This window comes from Kockovaella imperatae (assembly GCF_002102565.1).
Source record: "Kockovaella imperatae strain NRRL Y-17943 chromosome Unknown BD324scaffold_5, whole genome shotgun sequence".
Lineage (NCBI taxonomy): Eukaryota > Fungi > Basidiomycota > Tremellomycetes > Tremellales > Cuniculitremaceae > Kockovaella > Kockovaella imperatae.
The window spans coordinates 425,539-441,638 of NW_019028945.1; the positions used below are offsets into that span (position 1 = coordinate 425,539).

At 52.0% G+C, this 16,100-nt stretch overlaps 9 protein-coding genes across 9 annotated transcripts; 6 read left to right on the top strand and 3 right to left on the bottom strand.

The window, feature by feature from the left end:
* Positions 1 to 427: 427 nt before the first annotated feature.
* BD324DRAFT_622928 (Tim10/DDP family zinc finger-domain-containing protein) lies at positions 428 to 1,243 on the bottom strand. Its single transcript, XM_022015526.1, has 4 exons — positions 1,163 to 1,243; positions 1,066 to 1,112; positions 982 to 1,029; positions 428 to 675 (listed from the first exon to the last, which is right to left on the bottom strand). The coding sequence occupies exons 1-4, from the start codon at positions 1,218 to 1,220 to the stop codon at positions 493 to 495; spliced, it is 336 nt and encodes a 111-aa protein (XP_021871686.1). The 5' UTR covers positions 1,221 to 1,243; the 3' UTR covers positions 428 to 492.
* A 38-nt stretch (positions 1,244 to 1,281) lies between these two features.
* Positions 1,282 to 3,354, top strand: BD324DRAFT_622935 (Low temperature viability protein-domain-containing protein). The gene is made up of 5 exons (XM_022015527.1): positions 1,282 to 1,536; positions 1,576 to 2,373; positions 2,418 to 2,844; positions 2,893 to 3,122; positions 3,175 to 3,354. The coding sequence occupies exons 1-5, from the start codon at positions 1,390 to 1,392 to the stop codon at positions 3,316 to 3,318; spliced, it is 1,746 nt and encodes a 581-aa protein (XP_021871687.1). The 5' UTR covers positions 1,282 to 1,389; the 3' UTR covers positions 3,319 to 3,354.
* Positions 3,355 to 3,422: 68 nt separating this feature from the next.
* Positions 3,423 to 4,536, top strand: BD324DRAFT_392452 (putative 40s ribosomal protein s27). The gene is made up of 4 exons (XM_022012669.1): positions 3,423 to 3,639; positions 4,038 to 4,165; positions 4,228 to 4,322; positions 4,378 to 4,536. The coding sequence occupies exons 1-4, from the start codon at positions 3,637 to 3,639 to the stop codon at positions 4,401 to 4,403; spliced, it is 252 nt and encodes an 83-aa protein (XP_021871688.1). The 5' UTR covers positions 3,423 to 3,636; the 3' UTR covers positions 4,404 to 4,536.
* A 404-nt stretch (positions 4,537 to 4,940) lies between these two features.
* On the top strand, positions 4,941 to 6,779 carry BD324DRAFT_622944 (kinase-like domain-containing protein). The gene is made up of 11 exons (XM_022015528.1): positions 4,941 to 5,164; positions 5,238 to 5,292; positions 5,358 to 5,434; positions 5,487 to 5,645; positions 5,688 to 5,723; positions 5,769 to 5,927; positions 5,985 to 6,149; positions 6,196 to 6,290; positions 6,345 to 6,427; positions 6,480 to 6,590; positions 6,639 to 6,779. The coding sequence occupies exons 1-11, from the start codon at positions 5,138 to 5,140 to the stop codon at positions 6,677 to 6,679; spliced, it is 1,008 nt and encodes a 335-aa protein (XP_021871689.1). The 5' UTR covers positions 4,941 to 5,137; the 3' UTR covers positions 6,680 to 6,779.
* A 78-nt stretch (positions 6,780 to 6,857) lies between these two features.
* Positions 6,858 to 9,019, top strand: BD324DRAFT_622951 (Scramblase-domain-containing protein). Its single transcript, XM_022015529.1, has 12 exons — positions 6,858 to 7,081; positions 7,143 to 7,368; positions 7,417 to 7,447; positions 7,500 to 7,555; positions 7,600 to 7,711; positions 7,767 to 7,855; positions 7,896 to 7,937; positions 7,981 to 8,069; positions 8,115 to 8,177; positions 8,226 to 8,362; positions 8,413 to 8,434; positions 8,486 to 9,019. Exons 1-12 carry the CDS (start codon positions 6,964 to 6,966, stop codon positions 8,524 to 8,526), a joined length of 1,026 nt encoding a protein of 341 aa, XP_021871690.1. The 5' UTR covers positions 6,858 to 6,963; the 3' UTR covers positions 8,527 to 9,019.
* Positions 9,020 to 10,568, bottom strand: BD324DRAFT_622952 (WD40-repeat-containing domain protein). Its single transcript, XM_022015530.1, has 10 exons — positions 10,496 to 10,568; positions 10,349 to 10,440; positions 10,259 to 10,305; positions 10,127 to 10,216; positions 9,997 to 10,079; positions 9,900 to 9,948; positions 9,607 to 9,842; positions 9,391 to 9,547; positions 9,099 to 9,336; positions 9,020 to 9,047 (listed from the first exon to the last, which is right to left on the bottom strand). The coding sequence occupies exons 1-10, from the start codon at positions 10,503 to 10,505 to the stop codon at positions 9,030 to 9,032; spliced, it is 1,020 nt and encodes a 339-aa protein (XP_021871691.1). The 5' UTR covers positions 10,506 to 10,568; the 3' UTR covers positions 9,020 to 9,029.
* Positions 10,569 to 12,265, top strand: BD324DRAFT_622956 (Di-sulfide bridge nucleocytoplasmic transport domain-domain-containing protein). The gene is made up of 6 exons (XM_022015531.1): positions 10,569 to 10,813; positions 10,861 to 11,479; positions 11,532 to 11,647; positions 11,687 to 11,765; positions 11,818 to 11,950; positions 11,992 to 12,265. The coding sequence occupies exons 1-6, from the start codon at positions 10,696 to 10,698 to the stop codon at positions 12,235 to 12,237; spliced, it is 1,311 nt and encodes a 436-aa protein (XP_021871692.1). The 5' UTR covers positions 10,569 to 10,695; the 3' UTR covers positions 12,238 to 12,265.
* Positions 12,266 to 12,369: 104 nt separating this feature from the next.
* On the top strand, positions 12,370 to 14,054 carry BD324DRAFT_589530 (WD40-repeat-containing domain protein). The gene is made up of 7 exons (XM_022013779.1): positions 12,370 to 12,456; positions 12,509 to 12,608; positions 12,657 to 12,778; positions 12,836 to 12,995; positions 13,048 to 13,780; positions 13,822 to 13,923; positions 13,965 to 14,054. The coding sequence occupies exons 1-7, from the start codon at positions 12,418 to 12,420 to the stop codon at positions 14,008 to 14,010; spliced, it is 1,302 nt and encodes a 433-aa protein (XP_021871693.1). The 5' UTR covers positions 12,370 to 12,417; the 3' UTR covers positions 14,011 to 14,054.
* On the bottom strand, positions 14,055 to 16,042 carry BD324DRAFT_622961 (Alpha/Beta hydrolase protein). Its single transcript, XM_022015532.1, has 5 exons — positions 15,649 to 16,042; positions 14,983 to 15,571; positions 14,855 to 14,935; positions 14,648 to 14,799; positions 14,055 to 14,592 (listed from the first exon to the last, which is right to left on the bottom strand). The coding sequence occupies exons 1-5, from the start codon at positions 15,943 to 15,945 to the stop codon at positions 14,068 to 14,070; spliced, it is 1,644 nt and encodes a 547-aa protein (XP_021871694.1). The 5' UTR covers positions 15,946 to 16,042; the 3' UTR covers positions 14,055 to 14,067.
* Between the last annotated feature and the right edge of the window lie 58 nt (positions 16,043 to 16,100).

Here is a 16,100-nt window from a genome sequence, read left to right on the forward strand (position 1 = left end):
CCTAAACCATGCGATCCAATGCTCAGGTCCCGGATAGATCCAATCATGATCTCGGGTATCCTTGAACCTCCGCGACTTTGCGATGCTCATTCCATGTGCCTCATTGTTGCGATGGCATCTTTTTTGCATCTTTGTGCTTGTAGGTATCTCATTTTGTATTCATTTCACTCGTGAAGGCGATCCAAGCCTACTCGCGCAAACTCTGGCATGAGGTTTCACGACCTTTTCGTCCGTCAGTTGTGTCCCTACTAATCCCAGGATGGTAGAGCCTCCCCAGGCGTGGAAGAACTTTATGCATCTCAATGATCCCCACGCCCACGTGATCACTCGCGGCCCGATGTGAGACCGTGGTACACGATGCTCATTCGGGTTGCCTGACATATTTAGACCACACCACACCATGCTCGTTCGTTGGGGCTTGCTTCGGGACTGAGCGATGATATCCATGCGAATTTATTGCAATTATGCTACATATCTCCTCCTATGCCAACACTATAGTCTCTGAGCTTCCAATGAAGCCTCTGGTGTGCTACTAGCCTCTTTCATCACTCGTTGATAGTATTTCTGCGAGATATGGTCGAACGCCTGGGCGTAAAGAGCTGTACACCTTGAGAGGCAAGCTTGCTCGGAGGATCCGAGCGAGGTAGAGGGTTTGGTGACGCATTTTTCGAAACACTGGTAGATGATGGATGTCAGTGATTTTGACCTGCACTTCGCTTAGACCGAGAGGGAAAAAGATCCGTATGGAAGTGATCTCCAGCATTGACCGGCCGCAGTCATCTAGAGGCAGGGCGGACTGTGACCACCAGCGAGACAAGTGAGACTCAGGTCACACAAGTCTTGCTGGATGTGCACCAAACACACCACATCGTTGCTTGTCCGTCACCATCTGACCAGGACACCTCCTAATACCCGCAACAATCAAGCATCGGAGGATCACTCGATTTTCTCGACGACCTAGGACCGACCAACCACACTCACATGCTCGTTCATCTTGTTGATGAGCATCTGCGCATTCGCCGTGGCGAGCTACCCAGGTCAGCTCAATGAACCTGTCCAACTCACTTCGACCTGAATCTGCTGCTTCAACTGGTCCTTACGTTGCTGCTGGTCTGAAAAGTCCCTTGTCAGCGGTGGTAATACGCCTTGACCGGAAGCTCACCCTGAACACCGCTCCCACCGCCGCCGCCGGCAGCACCACCACCGAAGAATGAGGCCATGATCGATGATAGAAAGTACAGAGTTTGATGGACACTCGGCATTCATATGCTACATTTTTCTCTTCGGGCGGCGGCAAAACGGAATCAAAATTTTCAAATCGATCATCATTGGTCCCATCACAAAGACCTCGAATGAACCTATACCACACTACTCACCATCACTACAACCATGGCACCCAAAAAGTCCATCTTTCGAGGCCCCGAGGCCCAGCACTTTCAGCTTGTGCATCGGTCCTTGCGGGACCCGCTCCTCAATGACCCCGAAGCGAGTGATAGGGTGTTGAAACCCGTCGAGCGGGCAAACGATAGACAAAAGGTGAGCCGTCCCGGGATCCACTCCTTCTGACCGGCGCAGGGCTTCACCCTGGCCGATCTCGATGCGACTATCGACAAGAGCTCCCTTCGAGCCAACGAAGGCGAAGCTGCTGTCTATGGAATCACCTACGATGACTCGTCATACGACTACATGTCCCACCTGCGACCTATTCAAGGCGGCATCGACTCTGTCCTGCTGGCTGCACCCCGCGGATCTGGCGTCGGCCGCGGCATGAAGACGGATCGCAAAGGCAAAGGAAAGGCAAAGGAGCAAGACTTGTTCCTGCCTCCGGAAGCCTTTGCGAGTAAGGATGAAGTATCCCTTGAAGAGGTGTACGGACGAGAGGAGAATATCCCTATGGAGCTGCAGGGACTGCAACCTGATATGGACCCGCATTTACGACAAGTTCTGGAAGCACTCGATGATGATGCCTTTGTGGACGAGGAAACGGCGGAAGATCCAAAGGACTTTTGGGGTGAATTGATGGCTGGCGGTGAAGCGGACGAATACGAGAGGGAAGATTACGAGTTTCAAGAATGGGGTGTAGACGAGGCTCCAGCGCCGCCGCCTACGGACGAAGAACAGACGTGGGAAGATCGCTTCAAAGCCTTCAAGAGGGATCAGGACCGTGCAGGGGATAGCGATGAAGAGATTGAACGGTCTGAAATGGCGGATACCATCGGGAGTCTGGCATCCAACCTCGGCGATATGATCGTTCGCGGTGGGAAGAAGCGACATGGCAAACGAGGGCCGAGTGACGCTACTGGAATGAGTATGAGCAGCTCCAGCATGTTCCGGAATCAAGGACTTCGTGACTTGGACACAAGATTCGACAAGGTAGGTCGGCGGCGAACTATTCGCCTCGCTCACACAGTGCGCAGATCGAGCGAGACTACGAGCTCGAGGACGATGAAGACGAATACTTGTCCGACGACGGGACATCTATTGCACCCTCCATGATGTCCAGCACGTCCAAAGTATCGCTTTTCTCGTCGTCGACGTCTTCTGCTGTTCCCGAGGTATCTCGAGCCGACTTTGACGCCATTCTTGACGATTTTCTGGAAAACTATGAAGTGGTCGGGAAACGTCTCCGACCTGCCCTTGGAGGCACAGGCCTTAGTGGACCCGAAAAGCTGCAGGTACTTCGGGCAGCTGTCGAAGGAGAGCACGGAGAAGAAAAGGAGAAAAACCGAAAGCGAGTCATGGAGATTGAGCGGATGGGACGAGGGCTACATGCGTTTGATGATGAGGAAGAGGACAAGGTCGAAGAGACGCATGCCGAACGCTGGGACGTCGAGACGATATTGAGTGAGTCAGAGGTCTTCCTTCTCAACGCCTCATGCTGACGCGCGACAGCCACGTACACCAACACTGAGAATCACCCGGCAGTCATCCGATCTAAGCGTATAGCAGCTCCACAGCCAATAGCGACGTCCATTGCACCTTTCCCTGAGGAAGGGAGCGATGACGAAGACAGCGGCTCCGAGACTGAGCGCGAAGAGCCTCGAGTCACGGTCATCCGGCCCAAAGGGGAATCCGCCGAGGACCGTCGAGCGAGGAAAGCAGCTGTCAAGGCAGAGAGATCGGTGAGTGATATGTACTCTACCGGACAAATACACATGCGCTGACACCTTACAGGCGCGTCGAGCCGAGAAGAAGGCTCATACTGCCACATTCAGTAATGAAAGACGCAAGCAGTTGGCTACACGGACCAAGGTCATGAGCAACGGGCGAGCGGCGGACGTAGCCGTGGGTCAGCGTGGTGTTGTATCATTGAGTTGAAGGATGTGCGAGCATGGATGAATCGTGTCTATCGGATTTAAAGTGCCACATGATCGGTGTTTGTCAATTCGAGTGTGGCACTTTTCTATGCCACACGGCATTATCGTCGGTATTATGAATTTTAAGCTCGGGCCCTCCCAGCCAGCCCTCTCTATTGGCTTTCCAACCTTTGATTGCCACCACCCGCATCCTCTCTACCCTCCTCCTCTCTCACTCACTCACTTAAAAAGGCTACTCAGTAGTCCCACACGTACAGCTCTTGTAGCATCTATACAAAGACTCAACGACACCCGACGCCACCAGTAGCACCCATACAATATGGTGAGTTGCATGTTTGGACATCCCATGGACATCGAGGGCAAATAAAATGGCAAAGGTGGAGGGAACGGGTCGTATGACCTACCGCTGGATGGTTCAATTCTGTTGTCAGGCTCGAAGAGGACGGATCGCGACATGGATGAGGGCCGGGGGAGAACCTGTCGTTCAATGAGCAGCTGTGCTAGCTTTGCACATGTCGCCGATCGACTTTGGCCCGGCTCGTCTCACTTCGATCTGCGACACATCAGTTCCACCTTCTTTACACAAAATTTTCCACCATCTTCGTTTCGATCGAAATCACTCCTCATGGAGCCATGCTGTCTTCTCTGCCATGCCCTTGGTGTCCGACAACCACCGGCTGCTCTCTCTCCTCCTTTACCGCCTGCTGACCCCCTTCATAGACTCTCGCCGTCGATCTTTTGAACCCGCCTGCCGAGACTCAGGCCCGCAGGCACAAGCTCAAGAAGATTGTCCCTGAGCCAAACTCCTTCTTCATGGACGTCAAGTGCCCAGGATGCTTCCAAATTACGTGAGTCGTATAGCACCTTCGGGATCGGCTCGTCTTTGACCCACAATACTGATCCTGATCAGCACCGTCTTCTCCCACGCCTCCACTGTCGTTCAATGTGGTAACTGCGCCACCGTTCTGTGTCAACCATCTGGAGGAAAGGCCAAGCTGACCGAGGGTAAGTCACAGCGTTGATGCGTCTTGATATCTGGTGCTGACCTTTCTCTCTCAAGGATGCTCTTTCCGAAGAAAGAACTAGACACGCTGGGCATGGCATGGGGGCTTTTTTCATTCGTGTTCATTCGTTTCAGACTTTCTCTGCATCATCCATCGCTACCTTGATGACACGGCATCTTACCCCTCCTACACGACAAGACAACAAACCCTCTTTAGCTCTTCTTTGACAATCTGTACATTTTACTTTACAACCCGTCTGTAACGCTCAAGAGAGGTAGTGATGGATCTCAGCATTGAATACCGAGAGATTGTTCATGATGTCCATGTGTACTAACAGAGCCGGGTTTCCAGAGACCAAATCGACATGCCTCCGGATTCCCGAGCAACTGCATCTCATTGAGCTCGCGGGGGGTGTGTCTTTGGAGCTGAGGCGTGTCCGTCGGCGCCATGTAGTGCTCAGCTGTGGCCATTCTCAGAAAATGAGGAGCATCTCTCGTCAAGAACGATCGCAAATCCTTGAGAGCTTATCTCACATGAAAGTATAGGGTAGAAGATCTGCGGAACTACTGGTCTGCGCGTTGACCGACCCGAAAGTCCATTTATAGCTTTTGGAATTGTAACATTACATGATAGCCTGCATTCCCCAATCAGCAAACACCATTGCAGGATTGTGAGGTGACTAGACACAGCCTACAGCTAGACGCGAGCACCATAGTCGTCACGGACGGAGCAGCCCGCGGCTGGTCTTGTATCCCTGCCTAGAGCAATTCGGGCATGAGGACAGCATAATACAATCCATAAAGTCGCCGAGGTGAAATGTCGAGCGATGCTGGTCCCAGCATTGTGAGTGTGCACCTGCTGTATCCATTGAAGTGATGCGGGCTCTCACATGTGGCTTCTGCTCACTCGTCGTTAGTCTCGAGTGTATGCGGACGTGAATGAGGGTTTGGGTAAAAAATGGTACGATTACGGTGGGTCGTCGTCGAGGGCTTGGACAATTTTTTTGCCAGGCCAGGACGTTGACGATGTCCCGCAGAGAAGCTCTCGATCCAGTGGGGCGTACAGGACCATTATGAGATCGTTCGAAAAGTCGGAAGGGGGAAGTATTCGGAAGTGAGAGATAACTCCTAGCTGTCCTCGGGATCTGGCTTATCCTCCCTGTCAGGTGTTTGAATCTGTGCACCTCCCGTCCGAGTTAAAGTGTGTCATCAAGGTTCTCAAACCGGTCAAGAGACAAAAGATCAAGAGAGAGATCAAGATACTGCAAAATCTGAGAGGAGGTATCAATGTCATTAGACTGTTGGACGTGGTTGGGGACAATCTTGTGGGTGTACCCGGTGTCCTTTATTAGCTCATTCGATTATAGTCTAAAACCACCTCCATCGTCTTTGAATACGTCAATGTGGGTACCTCAGAGGTACCCCGGAGGGGACTGACAACATGGCAGAGCACCGACTTCAAGCAGCTGTATCCGACTTTGGAGGATCAAGACGTCAGGTATTACATGTTTCAGCTGCTTAAAGCGCTCGACTATTGTCATTCTAAGGGAATCATGCACCGAGACGTCAAGCCAAACAACATCATGATAGATCATGAAAAGCGCCAGGTGATTGAACGACGAGCTGTCTTGCCAGGTGACACTGCTGACCACCCTCGGTACCAGCTGCGATTGATTGACTGGGGTCTGGCCGAATTCTACCACCCGGGGACAGAGTACAATGTCCGCGTCGCAACGCGATATTATAAAGGTCCGGAACTCCTCGTCGACTTTCAAGAATACGATTACTCACTGGACATGTGGAGTTTGGGTTGTGTATTTGCCAGTATCGTGAGATGGCTCGATCCTTGTCAGACCGGTAACTTACTCCTCGCAGATCTTCCGTAAAGACCCGTTCTTCCATGGGAGCGACAATGCGGATCAACTAGTCAAGATCATCAAGGTGCTGGGCAAAGACGACTTTGATATCTAGTCAGTGCACTCGATTCTGCAAATCATCTCCCTTGAGCTGACCTCCTTCCCCAGTCTAGAGCGATACAATATAGAGCTGGAAGGTATGAATATTTCCCGATACCCTCGTAAACCATGGCTCAAGTTTGTCACGACCAGTGAGTGACGCAAGGAGCTCTCATGATCGACCCCAGCTGAAGCTTCTTTCAGACAATCAGCATCTCATCTCCAATGAGGCGATCAGGTTTCTGGATAAGCTTCTGCGGTACGATCATCAAGAGCGCTTGACGGCGAAAGAGAGCCAGGATGAGCCGTACTTCAGTGAGTTCACAGCGTACGATGTGCACTCCCCGGCTGACACACTGAAAGGCAGTGTGAAAGCCGCGGATGGCAAGACCCAGAGGAAATGAGAGATGAGTTTTTGGGCATTTGGGAGCATTGGCAAGAGTGTCACCTGTTGTCTGGTATCAAGATTAGATGCATTGAGATACATGTCCGGTTCTGCACGCCGTGTCTGAGACCTGAGTCGGTGGCTGAGGTAGACAGTAGTGTCCTAGATCTACTGATGTCCGGTGGTCTGTGGCAAACTTCCGCCACTCGGCAGTCGATGACGAGGATGATCAGCCGAAATGATTTCATGTTCTGTTGTTGTTGACGACAAAGACACCACATCCATCGGTCAAATCAACTAGCGATGCTGACTCGAGCGGGCAACAGGCTGGTGGCTAGCTCAAGTAGGAGCCTACTCGTACCTCTCAGTAGACCGATCTCGACTATTGCACCTGCCCTCGAGCGACATGCCGGTACACGACGTCAGTGTGCTTGCTCTGATCACCCCTTCCACTATTATCACCTTGCTGACAGGTTCTGTAGGTTCACTGAGACGAGATGATACCTCACATAGATATCGATCTAGGCCACCATCCAGGTTCTCACCTGGTCCATCCCTAGATTATCCAGACTATGAACCTGGAGAGCCCATAGGTGGACGAGTGATCCCCTCTAGACCCGTGGTCATTCCTCCGGATCCCGATGGAGTCCTCCAGGACAGTCATGCAGCGAGAGAGCTGCTCGCTCATGATACGCTCGTCATTGTCAGGTGAGGTTCACGTTCTTTTTGCTAGCTCGGATTTGACATTCCCACCAGGCAGATCGAAATGCTGAACATCTTTGTCGGAGTGAGAGAGCCTTCTTTCTCGGCTTTTGTGAATACTGGCTGAAAGTCCATAGTTTGAACAAGCTAACCGATACGCCATTCAAACTACGGAAGGGGAGCTTGTCGGATTGTGAGTGTGCACCAGGTGCGATATGAGCTCAACCGCCTCTCCAGCCTAGTGGAAGAAGAGCAGTCCATCGTGTCTACCATGACTCGTCAATTCCTTCGAACACACCGTCCTTTCCGAGCCATCATCATGGATAGACACGGGAATCCCATCTTATGGGTCAGTCATACATCTTCACTCCCCCGCATAGCTCCTTAAACATTTCTCCCGTCAGATCCGCCGACCATTCCAATTCATCAATTCTAGAATCTACGTCCGAGCTGCTGGAGAAGAGAATGGTCCACTGGTCGGCGAGGCGCAGCAGTAGGTTTCTGAGCTCTGAATGAAGCTTATACTCCCTCAGGGAATGGCACCCTTGGAGGCGTCGGTATAATGTCTTTCAAACGTGAGTCTGAGCGTCACGAATCAGGAATTGAGCTTCTTTTTAGACGCAGAGGAGGAGAAACTTTTTCCCAATTTGCAAGGATAGACGGGGGCTTCTGGGCTTGGGACTTCTGGCTCAAGAACAAGGATGACCGTGAGTCTGCTCGTGATCTCAACTGGTCTTATACTCACCATACAGAGCTCGTTGCTTCTATCAACCGAAATTTCCGGGGACTGGGCAGAGAATTGTTCACTGATACTGGTATGCTCCCGCCGCCCTGGAGTGACATCGCTAATGTTATGCCGTCAGGCCAATACGTCATTCGTTTCGACGCTGCTGGCACCGAACTTGATATGCCTCCGGGAGCGGCGTTTGAAGTGCAGGGTCAGAAGCTGATCCTCCCTTCTGGGCCCGATGGCTCTCTGACAATGGACCAGCGTGCCATGGTGGGTTGTCGAGACTTTGTTAGCGGTTCCATACTGACTCACGACACCAGACCCTAGCCACGGCCGTATCTAGTGAGCTAGCGCATTAGGACTCCCCGCGGTCAATGCTGAATTCCATCACAGTCGACTTTGACTACTTCTCAAGGCATTCTGGTGCTGGGTGAGATAATCCCCGGACCGCGTTCTGACCTATCACAGGGGTATGGGCTTCCCTTTCATGATGTGGGGTGGAGGGGACGGCAGTGCAGATATGCAGCGGGGAGGTACAGCTGCAGGCGGAGCGGCCAGCGACGCTGGTGGCGTGGGGGCCGCCGCTGGGGTAGGGACAGCTAGCGGCATGCTAAACGGTCAACAAGGTGGCAACATGACTGAAGACGAAATGATTTATGGTCGCCAACCAGGGCAAATGTCTGAGCAAGATGCCGAGGGACAAGAATGGCCATACGGCGATGAATCCATGCAGCCGAGAAACGATGAAGGAGGATGGTATCCTGATGAGGAGCAGCCCATGGAAGACCCTTGGGCATCGGAGGAATCTAGTGGATTCTGGGGCGATGGAGATGGAGGTGGAGGTGGAGACTGGGGTGGTGGAGGAGGCGACAGCTGGTAGACATAGCAGCGCGCGAAAGCCAGAAAGTCTAGCTCATCAGAGGAGAATATGCATTGCTCATGCTTTTGGTTTGGGCTATACGCCATAGTCAGCATGGAAGCCTGGTGACACTTCTGCTCGACCCACCTTGCAATCTACATTGACGGTGTCCTTGATCAGTAGCATGACCGTACCTCTGTCCGACTCGTTTACGGCATTGTCATGCTCATAACTCGCACCGATGGCCAGTTTCGATCCATCGGGTGAAAAGGCGAGCGAGGAGATGGCAGTGGGGTATTTGGAGTACAACTTCATCCTCTTCTTAGCAGAGTGATCCCAGATAGAGATGAACCCGTCCGATCCGCCGGATGCAAAGGTGTTGTATCTGATATGCTGGGTTAGCACAGCAAGATTGTACTAACAGACAATGCCAGCTCACTGAGGGTGATAGGCCAAAGCATTGACCGGGTAAACGCAGTCCACGCCGTCGACATTTTGACGGTGCGCTCTAAAGGCGTACTTTTGAGCTTGAGCAGCAGGATCGGGATCCACATATTCGACAGCAATACGGCCCTCGATACTGCCACTCGCCCAGCCTGGAGATAGAGAGAGAGTCAGCTCAGAGCCTTGAATCAGCGAATAGGACCATCCTCACCCTTTCCATCCGCCATCAAGGCTATACTTCTCGTCAAGAATTTCAAGGCACTCTCCCTCTGTTGTTCAGGCTGCAATGTCTGTCCTTGAGCTGCAGAGGCCAGGGCCCCCGCATCAAAGACCCAGACATGTCTGTGGGCCATTGAGACGAGAACTTTGGAGGTAGCAGGACTGTGAGCGATACTGTAGATTCGGTTGGGGAGATTGTGCGAGGATGTGAGAGGAGAGTCAGAGGAGCTGGAGAAGCACATCAGGTCGATGGTCCGCAGCTAGCGTATATGAAATCGGGCTCACGGGGTCCAGACTTTTAGTGTTTGATCCCATGAGCCAGTCAGAAGGATCTCTACGCAAAGTCAGATCAGTCGGTCCACCGCCTGCCTGGGTTGCTCACGCTTCTCGGGACACCACACGATAGAGGAAACGGCATCATCGTGTTTACCAAGCACGCGACATTGACCAGTCTCAAAATTCCACCTGGAAGAATCAGTGTTAAGGTCATTCGAGTTGGCAAGTCTCCTCACTCTCTGACGCGCTTGTCCAAGCCTCCAGAAAACGCAGTATTGGATGAAGATCCGAAAGTCACGCTGAGGACAGCAGCAGGATGTGTAAAGCTGTGACGCGTGTTAAGAGATCAAAACCAAGACACGACTCACATTCTAGGAGCTGTCGGTGGTATGGTCAGCTCGTGGAGTTGGATGCTCTGAGAGAAACGTCAGTCGAGCCAACCGATGCCTGAGCCTCACCCCATCCCACGAAGCTACTAATAAACGCTGTGAATCCGCTGAGAATGCAAGCGCGGAGATCCCATCCGCGGGTGGCTGGAGAGATTGATCACCTGAGTCCCCAACGTCAGCTCCGATCTCAGGCTCATGCGAGGATTCTCAATTCACCTGTTGACATGATGATCAATGGTCAAGTGTCAAGAGGTCGACTTGATGGGATATTTTGGGTTGAATGAAATGTTTTCGCGAAAGTCCATCTTTTTGCCTTTCGATGACTACTCTGGTCAGCTTGAACGAGCATTTGAGCAGCGAGCGGAGGGGATAAGAGGTGTCTTTGGAGTCAGATTGCTCCTCACCGTACCCTCATCATGTACCGACACGAGCCTCGAGCTACATACGGCCCTATGGACATTGATCAACCTGATCCATCGGCTAGGATCGCTCAATTCGCTCTACCAGATCATGAGGAGGGTCCCTCGCGAAAACGTGAGAGCGTTTCGCCGCCTGAAATGACGACTGACACGAGTCCTCAGGACCACATAATGACCTGTCCTCGCCCTCAAGCCATGCGTTCCCATCAAGCTCAACAAGCTCTACCCAGGGTCTACGATTCGATTCCAACGTCCCCTTCATGTTTTACCTTCCCTCTCGGGATCGTCCAGAGACACCTACAAAATCCTGGGACTCTATTTATGCCATGGACATAACGCCTCAGAACCTAGGATATGGTCCGACACCTCAACGAGGAATCGCTAGGGGTGCAGAGGATGTGGAGATGTTTGAGAGTCCCGATAGACGAGTCATGGATGATCGGTCGACAAATTTACCGTCACCCCCGCCGCCGCCGGCACCTCCGTTGACTGCAGATAGGCCAGAGACGAAGAGCAGCTCGAAGAGTACAGATGGAGGTCAAGAGAATCATTCTTCTGGATCCAGGCCCATAGCAAAGGGAGGTATGAAAAGGGAATTGAAACGGAGAGAGAAGAAGAGGGACCAGCAAAGAAATCAGGGGAATGTAAGGCCATATTTTGCCATTGAAGGACTGACAAGTCGTCAGACTGAACCTCTAAGGACCGAGCATCAACATCATTACAACTTCCATACACATGCTCCGAGTCTACGCCATACGGAAATCCCATCTTTGCTTATCGGGTACGTCAAATCTCGACGTCACACCACACTGAACACCCCACCTTATATTCAGGTATGTCCAGGTATTCGTTAATGTCGCTGTGGTCCTTGCGGTTCTGTACCTCTTTTTACACCTCTTGCTGGCCATCAGACGAGATGTCCATGACAGAATGATAGAAGTGTCGACGGGTGAGTTGAATCAGAAAGACGATGCGCTGACAGTCGCAGAGATTTTACAAGAGATAGCAGAGTGTAATCATCTGTACCTGACAAATCGTTGTGATCCGGCACTGAGGGTTCCCGCCATGTAAGCCTCGTCTTCAGCCTCCTAGTTCTTCTGCTGACATAATTTCACATAGGGACGCTCCATGCAAAGCTTGGGAAGCTTGTCTGAAGCGAGACCCGACAAAAGTCCAACGGACCAGCGTGCTCGCGGAAACATTTGCCAGCGTGATCAACTCTTTCGTCGAGCCAATAAGCTGGAAAACGATGGTGAGTGGGGTCGTCGGTGCCAATGCTGACGCTTCAATCAGGGATTCACATTGTCCACTTTATCATTCTTGGTCATCTTGACAAATTCTGCTCTCTGGAACCTCCGTTCCAAAACTTCATCCCCATCACGGCAGCCAGAATACGATCATCCGTATCCTTTCCCTCCACCTCATCAGCTTCAAAATTGGCCTTATCCTCAACATTCCGCCGCTGCTCCGTCCGGCCTCGCTTCGAATGAGAAGAAGCAGATAGGCTATGGACCCAAGAAATGGTGGAAGCCTTGGTAGTTGCATGCATGGTCGTTCCCATATAGCCCCGTCGTCAAAAGATCAGCCGCGTCCCATCTCACCCGGCCAAAGGGCCCAAAAGATTCCGGTGGAAATCAATCAGCGCGCGAATTCCTTGCCACAGCTGTTCATGTCTGCTGCTGCATCCTGTACATCCTTCTTTTGACCAGATTTCGCATCATGTCCAAGCTCACGACCAAGCGGCATCCAGAGCTGCTGGTGAGATAAAATGCTGTTGGCAAAAGTCCGCAAAGCTGACGTGTCTGAAAAGAGCTGTAACTTCAACCAGGATTTCTCATGTATCGCTGTCGGTCACAAGAAAGGGTACACAATCTTGAACTGTGATCCTTTTGGCAAAGTCCATTCGAAGAGTTCGTCAGTTCCGACCTGAACTGAAAAGCTCACAATTCTCTCTGTAGATGATCAGGGTGCAACGGGTATCGTGGAAATGCTCTTCTGCACATCTCTGGTGGCATTGGTCGGTGCGGCTGACACCCAACCCAATAATTCCCCTCGCAAGTTGCAAATCGTCAATACAAAGGTGAGTGATCCGACCCAGGTTGGAGTCGCATTAGCGCTGATAGGCTTGGGATCGCAGCGCCAGTCAACCATCTGCGAGCTCATTTTCCCTACTTCCGTACTCTCCGTCAAGATGAACCGCAAACGCTTGATAGTAGTGCTCGAGAGCGAGATCTACATTTACGACATCTCAACCATGAAGCTATTACATACGATTGAGACAGGACCGAATCCAAATGGTCAGTGGACTCTTCCGGACTGCTCTCCGATCGTCATGCTGAGCTCAACTAGCCGTCTGCTCCCTTTCGTCCGATAGTGAACACTCCTACCTTGCATATCCCTCCCCTTCTGCAGCCTCAACCACTCCCATGCCTTCCACCATGTCCGTTCCGGGTCCTCCGCCAGCGCCAACGACAGGCGATGTCCTCCTTTTCGACACCATCTCCCTTTCAGCTCTGAATGTCATCCAGGCACACAAGTCGCCCATAGCCTGCTTGGCACTCAATTCCACGGGGACAATGTTGGCAACTGCTTCAGACAAGGGGACAGTGGTTCGAGTATTCTCAGTCCCGGATGCCAAGAAGCTGTGGCAGTTCAGACGAGGTAGCTCTTCTGCGAGGATCTGGAGTATCAATTTTAACCTCATGTCGACCTTGTTGGCAGTCTCTTCGGATTCCTCAACCATCCATATCTACCGATTGGCTGGACCCGGCAAAGGATCAAAGGGAGGAGCAATGGGTGGCGGTGGTGGTGGGAGTGGAGATGCCTCGAATGACGGTGGAGAGAGGTCGCCGACATTGTCAGAAGCACCCAGTACGCCGGTTCCAGGATCGTCACCACCTGGTTCAGGTCATACCGCGACGAGCTCCCTCAAACGTCGCTCGTATCACATTGGGAAGAGCTTTGTCGGAGGCGTTGGAGGATACCTGCCTCGGAGCGTTAGTGAAATGTGGGAACCACAGAGGGACTTTGCATACATCAAACTCAGAAGCAACCAAGGCAGGACAGTGGTGGCCATGTCCGGGTGAGTCGCTGCCGCACGACGGCAAGGCTCATCATCTCCAGTACTGTTCCTCAGATAATGGTGCTCTCCTCGGAGGGGCTGTTTCAAGCGTACAATATCGATCTGGAGAACGGAGGCGAGTGCTCGCTGATGAAGGAGTTTGCGTGAGTGCGGCAGCAATGGCTCTTTGCTGATTTGTCGGCAGGCTTCTGGGTACAGACGACGCTGGCGCCATATCGGGTCTGGAGTAGGGATCAATCACTCGAGAAATGTTGTACACTGTGCACACGTGCATATCAATTCTCCCACTACGATGATCCTAGGAACCCTCGAATAGCGTTTCCTACGCCTTGCAAGTCTAAAAGGAAAGTGTCGTGTCCCCAGACTCCTCCCAGCTCATAATATGTGACATGCTCATTTCCCGCAAGCGTAAGAGCATCCGCTAGCTCTCTCTGCTGTTCGACCGGGAAGAGGACGTCGCTTTGAACGCCGAGAACAAGCATCGGTATATCCTTTAGACGCTTGAGACCAGCTGCTAGCTCTCTAAGATGAGGCGATTTGGAAGTAGGGATGAACTTTTTCTTCTTGGTTGCTTCGTCGGGTTCTGCAGATTCTTGATGATGCGTTGGGATTCTCGGATCGGAGGGTCTAGAGGCGGTGATACTGGTCGGATCATTGGGGAATGGAAAGGGAGGGACAGAGGGGTCGGTGTATGCCTCGGAGAACTTCTGAGCCAACGCGGTGAGAGCCGGAGCAGTCATGTCAAAGAGATCCATGGCCTTGGAGATATATATCATCGAGTTGGCATCGTACGTTAGGCAGAATCGTTCACCCTGTGAGAGTGAGAAATTTGTCAGATCAATGTTGCAGGACATGCTACTTGCTTACCTGATGATCGAGGTACGTCTCAATGAGAAAGTCTGGACCGAGCTTGGGTATTCCCGCATGGCCCGCTTCGTCGGTCTCTTGTTCTGAGAGCATTCGACGTCCGAATCGTTCTTCCCATTCTGGCCCGGAGCGATAGGTGATAGTAGCTATTTCTAAGAAGCAATCAGATCAGCAAGGGTTACTTCGTAATATGCCAGGTTCCCTCACGTCGAGCAAGCTTCATGCCATTGTGAGGAGGTACGCCATCGTAATAGTTGCCCCTGTTCCAATTGGGATCTGCCATGAGGACTTGGCCACAGTTCAGCATTGTCGACTCCAGCTAGTCTATGACTCACCACTTCGTTGTGCATATCTCATACCTACACCATTCAATCCACTGCGCCCCGTAGCGCTGATACTGGCCACTTTGCCAACCCTCTCCGGGGCCATGTAAGCCAAGCTTAATGTCGACATGCCTCCCATACTACTGCCAATGGACGCATAAAGCTTTTCGATGCCCAGGTGATCCAACAGACCTAGCTGAGCCCGAATCATATCGTGAATGGAGAGCAAAGGGAATCGAGTGGCCCATCTGACATTGCCTTCTCCAAGAGGGTATGGAGAGCTAGGTCCAGTGGATCCAAAGCAACCTCCTAAAACGTTTGTACAGATCACGAAGAAGCGATCTGTATCGATACATTTGCCAGGACCAACGAAAGATTCCCACCATCCGGATTTGGAGGAAGTATTGGAAGATACACCATTTCCACCTGATGCGGCGTGAGAAGAGGCGGACAACCCAGTGTGGATCAGGATGGCGTTGGACCGTTCGGGATTGAGCTTGCCCCAGGTCTCATACGCCAGATCATAGGGCGGTAGAGGCTCAGGAGAGTATAGCAAGGGTAGCGAATTGGGAGAATGATATGATAATGTCGCAGTAGGAGGCTAGACAAAATATCCCATCAGTGACGTTCCACATCCACGAGGATCCCTTGGCAGCGGCGCCTCGCCCGCCCGCCCACCTCATAGCTTGCCTCGGACTCTTCTGATGTTGTGGTCGCAGCTTGATCAGCACGATGCTTTCCCTTGGATCGACTCGAATGAAGTCCAAATCCACCTGGACTAAAGACTGGTCGTCTAGGTTTCGGCAACTGAGGCGCGTGAGGTGATGCGAAGGAAGTTTCAGAGGGTGTCTGACGAGGTTGCTGTAGGGAGTAATTGGCCAAGTGTGGCTTTGGCTTTGGATGCGACACTGTGGGAGAGGGCGCTGGAGACTTGCAACGGTGCAGAGCCCGCGTCACAAGTGTCCTAGATGGCATCTTGATATAGGAGGTTTTCAAGGGCTGAGTGCAAAGTCAGAAGAATGTATCATCCCCTCATCCTCCTTCTCGTCCGGAATATCACTCGCATCTCCCATCGTTCATCTTCCGAATTGTTTTCGCGCCATCACGCCATTTTTGAACATTATCGTCGG